The sequence below is a fragment of the Aythya ferina genome (genome assembly GCF_964211825.1).
Source record: "Aythya ferina genome assembly, chromosome: 2".
NCBI lineage: Eukaryota > Metazoa > Chordata > Aves > Anseriformes > Anatidae > Aythya > Aythya ferina.
Window position 1 is genome coordinate 97,798,388 of NC_140297.1, and position 18,160 is coordinate 97,816,547.

At 42.1% G+C, this 18,160-nt stretch overlaps 2 protein-coding genes across 2 annotated transcripts; one reads left to right on the forward strand and one right to left on the reverse strand.

Moving 5' to 3' along the window:
- Positions 1-7,167: 7,167 nt before the first annotated feature.
- Positions 7,168-10,912, reverse strand: SEC61B (SEC61 translocon subunit beta). Its single transcript, XM_084507993.1, has 4 exons — positions 10,780-10,912; positions 10,554-10,651; positions 10,258-10,359; positions 7,168-7,491 (listed from the first exon to the last, which is right to left on the reverse strand). The coding sequence occupies exons 1-4, from the start codon at positions 10,780-10,782 to the stop codon at positions 7,404-7,406; spliced, it is 291 nt and encodes a 96-aa protein (XP_084364119.1). The 5' UTR covers positions 10,783-10,912; the 3' UTR covers positions 7,168-7,403.
- ALG2 (ALG2 alpha-1,3/1,6-mannosyltransferase) lies at positions 10,891-13,195 on the forward strand. The gene is made up of 2 exons (XM_084507992.1): positions 10,891-11,256; positions 11,460-13,195. Exons 1-2 carry the CDS (start codon positions 10,906-10,908, stop codon positions 12,360-12,362), a joined length of 1,254 nt encoding a protein of 417 aa, XP_084364118.1. The 5' UTR covers positions 10,891-10,905; the 3' UTR covers positions 12,363-13,195.
- The last annotated feature ends 4,965 nt before the right edge of the window (positions 13,196-18,160 follow it).

The window sequence follows — 18,160 nt, forward strand, 5'->3', positions numbered from 1 at the left end:
AGCTTCTTCAAAGCTGGTACTTCGCTAAGACAGGGTAAGACAGGCTGCTGTGATGGGAACATATGTCAGCTTCTATGACAGAGTTCCTCCATCATCTGATCCATGAATTGTCAGTATCAGAAACAGCCTTTTTTCCCAGCTTGAGCATTATCTGAGAGCCACGGTCTTACAGCAGATGGTGGGGGAGCAGGCTCTGGAGCATTAATACGATTGTCTCACAGCACTTCTCTGCTGAATATAGAGATTAGATGGTCCTTTAAGATATCAATTTATTTCATCTTCTGACACTCATGCATTGTAGGGGCAAGGCAGTACACTTTGTCACAGCAGTACCATGTTCCCAAAGTACAGACATGTTTACTTCGCCTGTGAATCAGCTACAGATTTTACAAAGCCTGGCATGACTACGCCTACAACCTCACTGCTAAAAGGTGTCTTTTTACACATGGAAATAGCTAGCTGCTGCACTTACCCCAGTGTAACTTCTCAGACAAGACAGGGGAAGTTCATACGTCTCAGATTATGGTGTTTGATCCATTTAGGAAAGGTTTTTATAATGCGTTTCTCCTGAAAGAAGAAAGACCAGGATTTTTATTCCAGCAAACAACACCCTTCTAGAGGCTGTCATGTCAGAGAGCAAGCAAGAGGGATGGGGCCACTGGTAAAGTTATCTAAAAATCTGCACCTGCAGAGACAGAGAAGAGGTGCTGCCCACCAGACTGAGTACTTGGACATGGAGATATCAGCTTGTATTGGCTTTACAGTCCCTTTTCCTTTCAGAGAATTAGTTCAAGGGAAGGAAGAATGAAGGGCAAACACATATGTAAAAGTTTTCAGCTTCTACTGGCATCACTGGGAATGCCGGGAGGAAATTCAGAAAAGTAAACGTTTACTGCTGAAGTCATACCAAAAATTAACTTTTTGTATGTTGCTCTGGCCACCGAGCACATGCTGTAGGCATCTTCTATGGTAGTCTGTGCGAGACCTACAAATAAAAGAAATGGCATACGCTATCGGGAAGCAAGAACTTTATATAATCACTTTACGAGCCAGCAGATAGATCTGAATGCACAGGTGGTGAGTGAGAAATGAACAAGCAGAAGGCCTGGGAACAGTGCCTAGTGAATTTTGGGAAGGCACTTGGAGGCCTCTCAAGCACATCTGAGTTTTCACTTGCATCTTCCATGTAAAATACAGCATGGGGCTACAGCATGCTCTTCTGTGAAATCCAGCATCTAAACGCCAGCATCACACACAAGACCAGGCAGAGAGTTTTCTTTTCTTTTTTTTTTTTTTTTTTTTTTTTTGAAGATGGTCAAAAACAGGGACAAAAAGCTTAGAGCGAACCTGCAGGCCTGTCCTCACGCTCCTAGCAGGAAGGTAGCTGGTCTCATCATCTGCATCTTTAGCAAGTTTGTGAAGGCACCAAAGGGCAAAAAACAGCAGCTAGGCTGGAGAACAGCACTTAGACAAGGGCCTTAGCAGTTTGGAGAAATGTTCGGCAAGGACAAAATGCAAAGTGCTGCACCTTGGATGGAGCAGCACCATGCAATAAGGCATGGACTGACCAGCCAGAGAGCAACTCCATAGAAAAGGACCCAGGTGTCCCAGAGGACAAGTGGAACAAAACCCAGCAGTTTCCCTTTGCAGCAAAATGAGGACTAACTATATAACAAGATGCACAGCTGGCACATCAAGGAAAGTAACCCTGTAGATTCTCCATTACTTGGAATCTTTTGTCCAGTTTTATGCCCAGTACAAAAGAAATAAACTGGAGAGTTGAGGAGGGGGCAGGCATTTAGATAGTTAGGGGACTGTACCACGAGTGGGGAATCTACTTGTTTTCCTCACCTTCCCAAGGTTATGGAAAAGATGGAGCCAGACTCTTCTCAGCAACAAACAGCAGAAGGATGACACGCAACCCCTGCTAGGTCAAAAAAGGAAACTTCTGATTAGACAGAAGAAAAAATTCCTCACCACAAGAATGGTTACGCACAGCAACAGGTACCCGGAGAAACTGAAATCTCTCCTCGGAGACTTTCAGAACGCAATTAGACAGGGACCTGATGTGAGCAAGGAGCTGGAACAGGCTTCTGTGATCCCCCTCCAAAACACGTTCCTTTATGACCTATCCCCACATCTCCAATTTCACTTTACATTGTCATGGCTATCTAGTGTTAAGCGCTGGCTCCAATCTGAAACTCCAGTTCATGGAAAATGTTGGTATTTGGCAATCACTTTTCATTTTGACCAAAAGCAAAATGTTTTATATTTATTTTTAATTGTTTTGAGATTACAGAAAATTAAACATCGATTTTTAAATATACTTCTAATGTTCAGTGTAATGATTTTTGTTCACGGATTACTTTTGGAAAAGATCATGAATATAATAGCATCGGAGCCTCCTGAATGCTAACTTCGTTATTTATGAGGAAGATTGCTTTATTTCTCCGTAGGTTTAAGGGGAAGATGTGGCTTATTTTATTTCAATCTATCACGTACTGTAAGCCGTGGCAAACTGCCTTCTATCTTTTCCTGCCTATTTATTGAGAACGTAGTAGAGACATGAAAAGCTAAGGCTGCTGAGCACGAAAACATCTTTCATCAAGATGTTCATTAGCTATTGATTTAAATAGCTGTTTCTAAGGAAGAAAACATCTTCTAGACATCCTTTTGGGCATAACTGCTCAATTTTCCCTGAACAATGGTTTCATGATTCCTCTACTTCCTCATCAGACAGGCCTGGCTAAAGAGGCCTTAGTTGCGTATGTGGAAAAAAAGTTATTGAGGTTGAGAGGGGGTGGATGAAAGTTAAAAATAAATATATACACACACCTTTTGGTCTTTCTTTCTACCTTCTGAATGCAGAAAGGAACATCTACTTCTGTCTTTTCCTGTGTTTGGGCAGGAGTCCACCCCACAGGCAAGCTACACCAAACAATATGGCCTGGTGCTTGTTCTTACTTTTTTTCTTTACAGGCCATAAATCCATCACACGACGTGTGAATAAAGGCTATGAGAGGTTTCTCAAGCTTTCATCTTCAGCTCCCAACACGTTCAAACATCTGAAAACTTTCTGAAGTAATCAGGTAGGAGTAATCATCTAACATCAGAAGCTAGCTTTTGTATCAGTCATGTGTGGCATATTTCAGAAGTGTAGAATCATAGTTTTGTCACAGAATAGTTTGGATTGAGTTATAACGTGAACCCTGATGCAGCCTGCCCAGTGTCTGAAACTTCAACCAAATGTGTTCTTCCTGACCTTTGTCATGCTCTAAATAAAATAAAATAAAATAAAATAAAATAAAATAAAATAAAATAAAATAAAATAAAATAAAATAAAATAAAATAAAATAAAATAAAATAAAATAAAATAAAATAAAATAAAAAATTTAAAAGGCAACCTTTCGGAAAAAGCACATTGCTTTTATTTCACTTTAACATCAAGGCACACAAGTGTGATTTCACTTGATTAACATTAAGACAAACATCTTTGTGCACGAGAACTTTTGCTTAGTGCTGTTTATGAAATTACAGTGTGATTTCAAATAATTCTACTTCTGGTTGGTCAATTACTTGGTCAGGTGTGTTAAAAATCCTTCAAAGTAAGAAACACAAACAATTTTTTGCAAAACAAGCACAAAACAAGACTAAGGGTGTCAAATTTCTCAGCATTCAAAGTGATCCACATCTGAACTTGGACATTGTTATAAGGAAAATGGGTCTGTTCTGGTCACTGTTGCTGTTGCTTGCGATGTCCCTGCATCACAGCGCTACCCTGCTCTGTGCCATAATTTGGTGTAACTGGTAGTCTCCAGAGACAAAAAGATCAAAGCTGGAAGTATATAACAACTTAGTCCTTGAAGAAACAAGAGGCATGTCTTTTTCTAGACAAAAATAATGATAAAATTTTCTACAAAGACCCTCGTGGAATCCATTAATATATTTATAAAATCATTTAGCCCTCACTACACGATCTCAATATAGCATCCACTCATCTCTAGCCAACACAGCTGAGGGAAGGAACACAAGCTGTTCTAGCTGCTTCTTGCACTGCTGCCACAGCGCAGCCTAATAGGGATATACTCTTACATTTTCAGACTCATCTTTTCGCATTTCTAAACAGATAAAGTGACTATATACATGTACATGCATGCATCTTTACAGTTATACATGTGCCCGTGGTAAAGGCATTGTAACTTACTGTGAACAGTTCCGAAGACGGCTTACGCTAGTTTATGTCTGACACTCTCAGAGATCCTAGGAAACAGCTGGAGATAGATGAAACACCGAAAAGAGCCGACAGCTTCCTCTTGGAGGGTAAATTCAGACTCTGATGTGGCAAAATAAATTTTAAAAGTCCTTCTGCAGCAAAATAGCTGTACGCGCATGGGACAGTCTTGGTAAGATGTCACATGTACTTGAGCAACTGCCCTTCCCTTGGTCCCTTCAGGAACCAGAAACATTGAGTGATCGGAGGGAAGGCTTATGTGGTTCAGACGTAGTCATGTACAACAGGGCCACAGAAGCCCTATTTCCTTATAAAACCCCATTACTTGAGCAGTAACAAAGCTCGAGGTTGCAAATACTGTTAAAAGAATAAAAGGTTCTAGTACTTTATCTTACCTCCTGTGGAAATACAAGCCCTCTTAGATTTCCTAACACATATCACTAAGGGGACAAACTAAAGATCTTAGCTGACCTAGCTTTTTTTTTTTTTTTTTTTTTAACTGAAGTAAACTATGAAGATATTTACAATTTCAAAGTCAGCGCAGACATGTTTGTATTTCAATCATATAGGATAAAAATCCAAAGTCTTAATTCCTTGCTGCCTGATATGAAGCTTTGCAAAGGATTATCATTTCTTTTCCCACCTAATACTAAAGATGTCTTAGCATACAGGAAGTATTACCAATTAGCTACTGTTTATCAGCACGACCACAATTTATTCGCCCAGGTCAAACGGAATTTCACAGAAGCCAAAATTCCGGCTTATAAGTGCAATCTGCATTTCTTCATCTGCACTTCTATGAAGCTGAATTCTTGATAACCATTGACTGTAATAATCCACTACAGCTCACATATGAGGTGCTCAAAATATAAGCATGGATTGCATGATTTCATGATAACCATTAAAATGATGGTAAGCTGAAAACATACAACAGAGAAAGTTGTCTTTATGATGTACAAGGAACATCAGGCAATGCTATGGAAGTTTCAGCTAAATGAATTTAAAGTACCAATTTTTCCATGAATTAAAGCAGCAATGGTTTAAAGCCATAATAAAATTCAGACTTCCAAAATATAAAGCCAAGAAGGAGAGGGAAGTAATTTGTGCATAACTAGGGACACTGGACTCCTTGATGGCATACGTAAAAATCTATGACACAGGCCACTCTAGGAAATAACACGCTTAAGGACAGCACTGTTGAAGGACCCAATGGTTTTATAGGCAGCTGAATAAAATGCAGGGTTGGACAGCAGTGGCCTCCCCCCACAACCCTGTTCTTTTCCTGAGTTCACAGCTAATTTGGTCTTTTCCACAAGATACCAGAAAGCAAAAATATTGACAGATTTAAATGGAATTATCTGATGTGGCAAAACAGCCTCTGAGGACCACAATTGTTTAAAAGACAATTACATTGTCAAGAGCGGAGTAAAGCAGAGGTTACCTACTTAGATACTACTACTATCCATTACTCCTTTCCTCTGTGGTATCTTAGAGCCCATCATTACTTTCCTTTAAAGTACCACAAATTAAGTCAGCCTGTCCACATGGTCAGTTAACAACTGACCTGTCTTCTTCCTCATCTTACAATAAAGTCAGTGGCTGCACACACTTTACCTTCTTGCTGGGCGAAGCATGTGAATGAGTTCCCTACCTCTGCCTTTCAAAGCAAGCTAATCCCCCTCTTCTATTTATCTTGTGTTTTCACTTCCCTTCCATGTGCACAGCGGTAAGTGATTTATAGATCCTTTTCCCTTTGACACACAACGTATTGGACTGAGTTTCCACCACATTATTGTATTCTGCTACCGCTGCCTTTTAGTCACCAGCACTCACTGCTCCTCAACTCCCACTCCTCCCAAAGCATAACCTCCCTGCCACTACATTTAATAAAATTTGAGTTTCTGCTCAAAGTCTATCCTCACCTGTACATTTCCAGCAGCTATGATGGCATAAGCACAGCTCAGAAGTTATCCTTACAGGTCTGAGATCATGCTCCTTCTTTTCAAACCACTTCTCTTCAGAATTGCTCCTACTTTAAGGTTTGCTTTACAGGAGAGTGGGTAGGGGTAAGAGACCGTTTCCACAACTCGTCAGCAGTCAACACTTGTATCATAAGCAAGAATACTGTTTTTTCTTGTACAAGGTGATATCCAGTGAATCACCATAACATGAAAAATAGGCTAAAATAATTCCAGCACAGAAAGGCCTTGCTTGGTTATCTGAATCTCATGACCACATCAGCAATGAGAAAAAAAAAGTACTCTAATGCACCAGTAGGTATGCATGTTTAAAAGGTGAAGGAAGAGCTGTCTTGACTATCCAAAAGGAAAATAAAACACACCAGGAAAACTGAATGGGTATGGAGAACTACTTAACCGTACCTCAGAGTGTGTTTGTACATCCTTTTATTTAAAAAGCAGCCATTATTTTTCCAGTCCTCCCATTCCTTTCTGACCTGAATCTCCTCATAAGAGCCTAGGACTACAGAAAACAATCTTTGACAGTCATGCAGTTATTCTTTTTAAATCGTTTGGGTATCTGTTCATGTCTTTCCTCAAGTGCAGTTTGAAAACTAGCATACCTGTATACTTTTAGTGTAATTAATATTGAGTAGGTTAACTTGTATTTAGGAAATGAACAAATCCAGCTCTTTTTCTGGAGTTAAAGCAAGAACGTGACCAGCACAGCTAACACACCTGAGTTTTGTTTTTAACAACGCCCTTGTTACCATCACATTTGTGCACCCTATTTTGCTTTTCCCATTTACAAAAACATCTTCTGTCATAAAAGTATATAGCAATGTGCAGTATAAAAGAAACTGGTTTGAATTGTCACATGGCATTTACTCAGAAATGTGGTTATATATGGAAAGCGCGAGTATGATGCTTTAATTGTGCTGTGTTGGAATAGGAGGGGAAAGAAAAAAATTAAGACTGTTTCCATTTCCATATACAAATTTTATTTTAATACCTGTATTCTAAGCGTACAGATACAATGACCCATGACAGACCTTCAGGTCTGAGCACATAGAAAATTGAGTTCATTCTGTATTAGAGACAAAGTTGAAAGGACTTCAACAGATGACAGGAAGCTTCCCCATTTTCTCTCCAAGAACAACCAGGATCCACCATATTTTTGGTCCAAGATGTATGCTTTAAGTTGGCAGCTGACTCTATGAGCGAGTATATTTACCCCAGATGTGCAGCATAAATACAGAAGCAATAAAAAGGAGACTCATGACCAAAACTGGAACAGGCCCACTAAAAATAAAGAAAAAAAATAATTAACATAAAAAGCAAAAAAAAAAAAAATCTGCTTTTTCCAAAGGCCAGTCATTCCCAGCCAAACAAATCATCAATTCATACGCAATTATAAGAGAAAACTTATTCCATTCGCACAGAAATACCATAAAATACACAGAAATGAGACAGCCACCTTTAACAAAAAAATTGCCATTATGCTTTTAATGGTAGTTATGTAACAGGGTATGTAAAACAATAAATCACAACTGCCACCACCCCCGACTTATTTTGAACTTCATAGTACTAGTCATCACTGCAGAAAATTATCATCTGTATTTACTATTCAGAGATGTCGTAAGATACAAGAAACAACAGAGTCCTCTAGCGGCTAGTCGAATTTTGGCCTAAAATTCACATTAGTTTTCCCCACCCCCCCCAAGAGGTTTTACTTCATTCAAGGACCATGGCAGCAGTTGAGGGAGATGGGGACTGCTGGTTGTGTTTTTTTGTTTGTTTGTTTTTATTGTTGTTGTTTGTTTTTTTGAAAGAGATAATACACAATGTTGAAAGCCAGTCATAAAATCATTACCTGAAGTATACAGTTTACCAGATTTCTTAAACTTTTTTTCCTCCTCACTTTACCTATTGTTTAGAAACAGTATAGTGATGTTTATCAAGAACAGTTTAATCTCAGAGTGCATGTTGAGAGACTGAATTAGCTGTTTCACACTGTTGTGACACCACAATTAGCACACACTATGACAGGCACTCAGCACTGCTTCGTACCACTTACTTCATACAACCTTGCATCAGATTTATAATGTTACACTGGGTGAAACGCTGTGAATTCTCTCAACCAGCCTTCAAGCCACACTTTGCAAATTACCCTTCGGGTTACCATGTACAAGGAGGTAAATGTTACTTGAACACAAAGTGAAACTCAAAGTTGATTGAAACAATTTACTAAGTTTTCTACCAGATCAGAATACTCGGTAATAATTGATCATGCTTAGTCTTCTTTGAGCATGGAGAACCGTGAACACAGATGTAAACCACTTATAAAGTAAACCAACAACACAACGTGCAAAATAAAAAGTCTGCTACACAAGCAGCCCCTATTCAGGGGAATATTTCACCAAGCAACAGAACTTACTCTGCAGTTTTATATGTACTTCCTCCAGACAACATACGTAAACCCTGGAATCCTCCTTCAAATACCTGATCTTCTCATTTCACCATGCCCACACAGTTAAATAAATAATAAACCTGACTTAGGCACCTCTAAAAATTTGGTGTTGTGCCTTTTGTAAGGCTACATACCACACATCCAATTTTATATTATGGCTCCACTGCAAACACTGCCTACAGCTCCTCAAGCAGTGAAGTTTAAGATACAGGAACCACAGGTATCAAGTACTACATGAAGTAAACTAAATTTGGTTTTAGTCTTCTTTTCAAAGCACAAAATACTCATGCTAAGTATAAAACAGAAAAATAATCATATCCCACTCCTGACCAGATTTCCCACAGCTCCTTTTGCTAGCATTGTTTTTAAAGACGCAAAGTATGTGCAACATCTTGTTGTTAGAGAGAAATGTACTTTCCTGAGACAAAACGTTTGACCTGCAGCAGAGTAGTCCTGATCATGACTAGCATGAAATAACCCATTCTCAGATATCTTATGTATTTTTCCTAATTATTAAGAATTCTTATTTTAAGCATGGGGAAAAGAGCAACTCCTTTCCCCCAGAAAAATAAACCTCAGGCTAAGCTTTACACAGTAGAAATCACAGCTTCTGCTGAATCACTTAACTGAGGCAACCACAACCTATCTAAAACCCATTTTCATTTTTAAGCCTACTGAAACAGGACAGAGATCATAGCAATAGGATGGATGATACAGGAAAAAAAAAGCTGTAAGCTAGCAAGAAATATGCTCCCAACTGGAAGAGGCTGTGGATGCCCCACCCCTGGAGGTGTTCGAGGCCAGGTTGGATGAGGCCCTGGGCAACCTGGTCTGGTGGGAGGTGTCCCTGCCCATGGCAGGGGGTTGGAACTGGGTGGGCTTTAAGGTTCCTTCCAACCTGAGCCATTCTATGATGTGACTTCTATGATTGTGGTTTAGAAAATGTTACAACTACTGTGGAAGTGACCTGTAAAAGTCAGCTACTTTTACAGATGTTTCATCCATTAAAAGCCTGGCCCTACAGCCACCCATGGTAGCTTGAAAAAAACACCACTCCAAAACCTTAGAATTTGGAACCACTGCTTTGCAGCCTCAGTAAAAGGGGAAAAAAACTGCCTACTGACCTGCTTGCATTAATGATTAGCACAATGCACTGTATGGGACTGACCACTCATCAGCAAAAGGAAAACCAAAAGGTTCAGAAGGAAACTTCCTTAAGTTAGAAAAGCTGCACTGACAGCTTGCACCACTGTTTTGTTGAAAGAGTTCTACTGAGCTGTAGAATGTGTTTCCTTTTTTTTTTTTTTAAGTTTCATTTTATTCATATATATATTTTTTAATTAATCTTAAGTAGACCAAACAATACAGAAAACATCTGCCTTGATTACTATAGAGACATACCCTAAAACACTGCTCCTACAGACAGCCACAGCCAGCTTAGGGAACCCCAAAACAAAACCCTAATGGATTCCGGATTAAAAAAAATAAATGACTGGTGTACCTTAGGGTCTCCCCAAGCATATTATGGGATAAAACCCAGCCGGCCGTGAGGCAGCCCGTAGCGCTGACGTGTCCCCATTCCCCCCCCAGCCACTCACACTTTGAGGCCGGGCGAGTCCTCGGTGTAGAAGCGCCACATGCCGCCGGTGCCCGTGGACGTGGCGCGGCCGGCGCTCCTGGTCCCGCAGCTGGCATTCTTCCTGCGGACAGACCCCCGCAGCCGTTAGACGACCGTTACCGGCCACCACCACTCCCCCCCCAAAAAATAAATAAAAATAAAATAAAATAAAATAAAATAAAATAAAATAAAATAAAATAAAATAAAATAAAATAAAATAAAATAAAATAAAACACACCCCAAAACCCCTCCCTGAGCCGTTAGCCGAGCCCTCACCTCTGCCTGACGGTGGAGCCGGCGGCGCGGGGGGCCACGGCTTTGCTGGGCGAGCGGCCGGAGGTGCCCACGTTGGTGGCGCTGGGGCTGGGTCCGGGCTGCGGAGAGAAGACAGGAGAAGGGGTGAGAGGAGAAGGGGTGAGGGGAAAAGGGGTGTGGGAAAAAGGGGTGAAGGGAAAAGGGGTGAGGGGCCGGGGGCTGCCCGCGATGGCCGCGGCCCCCTCACCATGATGGCGGCGGCGCTGCTGAGGCGCTGAGCGCGGCCCCGCCCGCTGTGCGCGCCGCCGAGCCCCGCCCGCTGCCCGCAGCCAGGGGTTGACGTGGCGGCCGGGGAGGCGGCCCCCGGCACAAGATGGCGGAGCCCGGAGAAGGAGGAGGAGGAGGAGAAGGGGAAGGGGGGGCTCCCTCCGTGCTCTTCCTGCACCCGGACCTGGGCCTGGGCGGCGCCGAGCGGCTGGTGGTGGACGCGGCGCTGGCGCTGCAGGCGCGGGGCTGCCGGGTGCAGGTGTGGACGGCTCGCTACGAGCCCGAGCGCTGCTTCGGCGAGACGCGGGGGCTGGCGGTGCGGCGCGCCGGGGGGTGGCTGCCCCGCAGCCTGTGGGGCCGCGGGCACGCCGTGTGCGCCGCCCTCCGCATGGCCTTCGTGGCGCTCTACGTGCTGCTGCTCAGCGGGGAGCCCGTCGATGTCTTCGTCTGCGACCAGGTGAGGCAAGCGGGGGCCCCCTCAGGCCCTATTGGGGTGGGGGGGCTCCTGGGGAAACCCCACTGTTTGTGTGGGGTGGGGAGGGAGGGAGTAGGCGCTGTGGTGCCCTCCTCCTAAGAGGTGTTGGTTCCTGGGTGACAGCTTTCAACTCATTTCTCGACCCTAACGCACTTATTTTGATCTGTTTCTTATCTTTGTTCTAGGTGTCTGCCTGCATTCCTATTCTTCGTCTGGCCAGAACCCGGAAGAAGGTTTTGTTCTACTGCCACTTCCCCGATCAGCTGCTGACCAAGCGAGAGTCCTTCCTGAAGCGCATCTACAGGATGCCGCTCGACTGGCTGGAGGAATACACGACTGGCATGGCAGACTGCATCGTCGTCAACAGCAACTTCACTGCTGGCGTGTTCAAGGAAACGTTCAAGTCCTTATCTCACATCAACCCAGATGTCCTCTATCCGTCGCTCAACATCAATAGCTTTGAAACGATCGTTCCTGTAGACATAGCTGAGCTGATTCCCAAAAAGAAAAAGTTCTTGTTTCTGTCCATTAATAGGTATGAGAGAAAAAAGAATTTAGCGTTGGCTCTCGAAGCGTTGCATGAGCTTCAAGGAAGACTTGACTCTCATGACTGGAATGAAGTTCATTTGGTTATGGCAGGTGGCTATGATAAAGCCGTTCTGGAAAACGTGGAACACTATGAAGAGCTAAGGAGCATTGCAACTAAGCTTAACATTAATGACCATGTCACGTTTCTGAGATCGTTCTCTGATGAACAGAAAATCTCTCTTCTTAGTAACTCTGTGTGTGTGCTTTATACACCGAGTAATGAACACTTTGGCATTGTTCCTCTGGAGGCAATGTACATGAGGTGTCCAGTTATAGCAGTTAATTCAGGCGGTCCTTTAGAATCCATCTTACATAATGTTACTGGATTTTTGTGTGACCCTCTGCCAACACAATTTGCTGAGGCCATGGAAAAGATTGTGAGAGATCCTCTCTTAAAGGACGCAATGGGAGCAGCTGGGAGAGTCAGAGTTACAGAAAAATTTTCCTTAGGTGCATTCTCAGAACAGCTGTACCAATACATACGCAGATTAACACAATAAAATTATATTCCCATATGGCATTTTATACTTTTGTACCTGTGACTTGTATAGGGAGCCAGTGTTCAATGTGACTGTGATGACAAACCCAGTACTTGTGAATTTTCTGATTATACTTTGTATGCTGCCTTATGTTGCTTGATTAAAAAAAAAAAAAAAAGAAAAGAAAATGCCTCTTTCTGAAAGGTTCAGATTTTCATGTTTTTTCCAATGTATGAACTCTTGCGTGCAGTACCTCGGATAAATGCATAGTTCAAATAGCAGTGAGTTACAAGGATATTACTGCATATATTACTTCAAGACTGGATGATTAACTCAGTTTACAAAACACGCATTTGTGCAGATAAGCACGGCTTTATTTTTATGTAAGACTACTTCAAATTTGTATGATCAATAATATCATCAATAACTTGTAAGTGAAAGACCTCGGCTATGGTATGGACAGGGATTGCACAGTCCAACTGTGCATTTAAAAAAATAAACGCTATCCTTTGGGATATGAATGGTATGTCTTTTTTTAAATAACCTTTTACTGTGCCTTCTAAAATTGCGTCATCTAGTCACGCTGGGAATCATAAGTGAGCAAATGGGTGTGTGAGCAAGAGGAAGGTGGGATGAGAAAACCAAGGCCATTAAACTATTTGAAGCAAAAATGTTTGTCCTGAAATTCTACATCAATGCAGATGCTTGGTATGCTTAAGGATATAGTTTGAAGAGTTTCTGGTTTGTAGAAGCTTAATTGATATTTATTGAACGTTTCATTATACTCTAAATTATAGAAAACACATTTATAAAAGATGATTATCTCAAATGTGCAATAAAGATGGATTTTGTTTTGCCTGTTTCACTGGTAAGTTTTTGGTAAAGTATTTCTGAATAGTTTAGGTGGGGGGCAGTAACCACACACTTCTCCCAAAGCAGGGATTTGACGTGACAATTTGACTTTGTTGTTGGTTGGTTGTGTTTGATTGTTTGTTTTCAAGTGCAATACTGTGTTTTAAGCAAGGAATATCTTTTTTCTATCTACCTCTTTTTTTTTTTTTTTTTAGCACATCTGCATTGCTTGGTTGTTGGATTTCCAGTAATACACTGCTATGCGATATATGCAGTTGAATTGTAAATCTGAAAATGGACTGCATAACAAAAGTTTCCCTGTTTTTTGAAGTCCAGTTTTATCTATAAAATACTGTTTTGTGATCTGCATTCCGTGATTTGCTTTTAAGAAAAAGTTTTGTGAATTTTCACGTTTTGTACTCCCCAGCAGAGATGGGAACTCTTTTTGTTACTAAGAAATGTAACCAAGGTATCAGTATAAGGCTTTTATTTAAAGTGAAACAAAAATCCATGAAGAAATGACTTCTGTCCTTGTCTTCAGAAAGTTGTGATGCTATAATGGTTATACATCATGGCTTGGGAGCAGGTGATCTGATAAACCTGATTTCCAACATTTCTGATCTAACAAGAAGCACTAGCAAGCCCTAATGTAGTACATTTGCTGGCTATTCCTGTATTTGTGTGCCTTCCCCACCCCTTAATCCTTGTAAAGCAGAAGTTTTCTTAAACCTTTATGTTAATTTTTTCAGGATGCATGTTGCAGTGACTGAAGGGACTGGAAAGAAGCATGAAAATTATCTATGATCATTGACGTTAACACCTTCATGACATATTTGGCCTGGGTTTTAAGCTGCAGTGAGAAGGGGTGAGATGGTTGGAACTGATATGCGAGGCTAGCTTAGTTTATGTTACATTCTCCTTTCCAGTTGCACAGGTGTTAACTTGGAACCGAAGGTACATAGTTCACACCTGCCTGTATGCCTGCAGGGGTAGCTCTGGTCACAGATCCTGTCCTGGTCCCAGCATTCAGAAACGAGGACCTTTCTTTCAGAAGGGAGAGTCACAATTCAGCCCTGAAAAAACCTGACTCTGAACCTGACTCTGTCAGGCTCGATGTTGTGACCATGTCCCTGGGGATCCTGTCCCAGTGCCCGACCACCCTCTGGGTGAAGAACCTTCCCTTAACCCCCAGCCTGACCCTCCCCTGTTCCATCTCCATGCCGTCCCCTCGGGTCCTGTCGCTGTCCCCAGAGAGCAGAGCTCAGCCCTGCCCCTCCGCTCCCCTCGTGAGGGAGCTGCAGGCTGCCATGAGGCCTCCCCTCAGCCTCTTCTGCTCAGGGCTGAGCAAACCAAAGGACCTCAGCTGCTCCTCATGTTTTCAGACCCTTCACCATCTTTGTAGCCTTCCTTTGGACACTCCCTAATGGTTTTATGCCCTTCTTACACCGTGGCACCCCAAACTGCACACAGTACTGGAAGTGAGGCTGCACCAGCGCAGAGCAGAGCAGGACAATCCCTTCCCTCAACCAGCTAGCAGTGCCGTGCCTGATGCACCCCAGGGCACAGTTGGCTGCCAGGGGACACTGCTGACTCATACTCAACTTGCCATTGACCAGAACCTCATATCCTTTTCCCTTTAAGCTCAAATCTTGGCCTTCAGACCCTTCCCCATCCTTTCCCAGCCCTTTCCTTCAGGCCTAGCCCTGTTCTCTGCAGCTCCTGCTGACTGTCAGCTCTTGTCCCTTGTGGAGCAGCCCCAGTCCTGCTGCTTTTTGACAGGTAGCTTGGGTCTTCTCAAGCCTTGATCCATCATGGAGCCTGGCCTTCAGTTTATAAGCATCTGGCCTGTAAGGCTTCCCCTTCGTTGCACATTAACCTCAAAATCCTGGAGGAAGCTATAATGCACATAGAGATGTGGCACAGCCGTTCAGGTTTCTTGAAAGTCTCTTGCTCCCCAACTTCCAGAATCATTCACTGAGGACTGTGCATGGAGCGCGAGTGCTTAGCCAGTGCCTTACTTTATGCCAGTGTGGCTTTGTTTTCTCTCTGCTTCCTCTCCTCCTTTTTGGAAATCCCACCAGTTTGGTAGAAGGGATGATGCAACATGTAGGAAATGGTTTTAAAGAAGAATTCATCTCCTGTCCCCTCTCTCCCATATTTGCACATATTCCCACCTTCGTTTAGAACCAAAATACATAGAAAGAAGCTAAATAAAGAACATAGAAAAATACAAAGTACATTCAAGTATACTATGTGTGAACAAATGAAGGCAAGAGAGGTGGTTAGGATTTAGAGTTTCTTCACTTACAAGTACTGTGGGTTGTAAAGTGGAAACCTAGTTTTTCTTGTCTGGTTTATTTTAAATACCTATTATAAACAAAATAAGCCACAAACAAATCATTTCATATGCAAATTTTTACACACTGTTTTTCAGATTGTAAAAAGAAATAGGAATAACAAGGGTTTCAGGATTAAGCCAGTCTGATAATGTTGCTTTTTCCCCCCTCTCCACACTCTTTTCCTCTTTTTTTTACTATTTTACACAACATAAAAAATTTATAGATTTTAACATTTACATGGAGTCTATAAAAACCTCATGCTACATTATCATATTGCTAAACTTTATTCCTTTTTATTATGGCTTTATTATTCTCTCTCATGGATGAAATGACTGATATTTTATTTTGAATTGTAATTTATTATACAGTTAATATCACAGGGGTATTTTTAAGGAAACAATAACTAGAATGCTGACAAAATATAGTATTATGAAAGGCGTATATTCGACAGCATGAATGTTAGTACAAATAGCAGAGAAGGAAATAGACATTTTAATTATAGTTACCTTTATCTGCATTTATGGTAAATGCAGAACATGTGGCCCAAACAGTCATAAATCAGAGGTTAGTCTCTATTGATTTATGGATGTGCATTTCTCCAGTGCCAGTTATTTTATGCACAAGATTAACTGAGTTGATTCCAGATTTTTGCACTGTTGGTCATATGGGAAGACCAACAAGTTTCACCTTATGAACTCTGAGACAAGTCTATTAGTACCGTGGTATTTTTATGACTCCAATTTCTGTGCACTGAAAGAGAAGAAAGATATAATGGCTGAGAAAAGGAAAGTAGAAATCATCTGAGTAAATGAAAGTAGAAATCATTTGGAGTTGTTTTACATGGAGAAAGGGAGCACAAGTTGCTAAATTTTAAAACTCTTACATAAGATAATCAGTCACTGGGAAATTAGCCTTCAAACAACCTACACTACAACTACAGGCACATACCATTTTTTAAATTTGTGAACTTTTCCCCCTCACAGTTGTACACACAATCTCTGCACCATATAGCAAGATTTGCAAGACACCAAAAAAATGAGAAGCTATCCTCAGTTACTCATAGGCAAAAGAAAAAAAAAAAAGCCTTGTTTGTGCTTCTAAGTATTTGCAGGTATGTAAAAATCACAGCTGCATCACACCTTCTCTGAATTACTGTGGTCTCTCTTGGCATTTTACCTTCAACCAAGAAGAGCGGAGCCCAAGCAGAACTCTTGTGATTATGGTGCAGGTAACGTGGCAGTAGAGTGAAGGTGCCTGATGTTCTAATGGGATCTCATCAGTGGTGAGGGAGAATGAAGCCATCTTTGGTCCTGATGTAGGAAACAGCACTCAGGCTAAGAGGAAATCCAGGACCACCTCAAACCCATGCTATCTCAGTGTCCCTCCAGTTAATCCTTTCTTTTACATCCCATCACCTGTCCAGATCCAGTTAGGATTGAGTTAGACTGTCAGGGAGTGGCAAGAGCTGGTTGATCACCAAGGGTCCAGGGAGCCAGGAGCAGTACACAATAATGAGGCGGGCATCCCACAGGGCAGGCCCAGGGATGGCAGGATGTGGGAACTACTGAGCACAGCTGATGCACAGCTGTGAACTTACCTCAACAGAAAGAGAAACAAAAGGTTCTGAACACCAAGAAGCACTTTTTTTACTGTACAGGTGACAGAGTAAAAGAACAAGTCTCCCAGAAATGTTGTGGAGTCTACCTTGGAGATCTTCAAAAGCTGCCTGGACACATTCCTGAGCAACCTGCTCTGGGTGGTCCTGTTTGAGCTGGGGAGTTGGACCAGGTGACCTCCAGAGGTCCCTGCCAGCCTCAGCCATACTGTGAAGGTAGCCTGTGCCCGAGATAAATGGCTTTAACAGTCCAGTAGATCAACGGGGTGTGTAGCTCTACTTCTCTGAGTTAATCAAAAGACTGTAAATACACCAGCAAACATGGTACAGCTCTGTGGAGTGTATAAACTAGAGGAAGAACTGTGAAGGGAGCTACGGGCTTGAACTTGTTCAATTCTCCTTCTCAGAGGCTGGGAACACCCAGCATTGTTGTGGTGCTGTATTATAGAGACCGGTAATAGGAACCACATTTATGTTGTGACTCAACTGTATATTACAGATACAACATCCTGCTGAGGACGATTTGTACCTGTACTGTAACTTACGTACATTGCTGTATCACTTTGATAGATGAAAATCCCACATAGCTCCCAAAAAGCAGGTTTGGTATTCAACATGAAACCCTCTATAGATGGAGTATCTAAAAGAACCTGGCCAGTGAGTGTGAGACCCTGGCACAGGCTGAACTGAGAGACCACATCGCTGGAGGTACTTGTAGTGATGAGCCAGGTCTGAGGTCATGCTGGGGTGCCAACCTGCAGGTCAGAGTCAGGGTCAAGATCAGGTCCAGCAGTGGTATCAAGGGTCAGACACCATCTGGAGATTACTAGGCAGGTCCATAATGATGGTCTGGGCAACTGAGGCTTCTCGGTGTGCTCAGGACATTCATTCAGGCTAATTTTTTTGTATGTTTGCTAACAAGTATTAATGCTTTTTTCTTTCTTCACGGCCTTCCAGGTTACTTCCGAATTTACTGTATGTGGTGACCATATGTTAGATAGTATCCTGCTGGA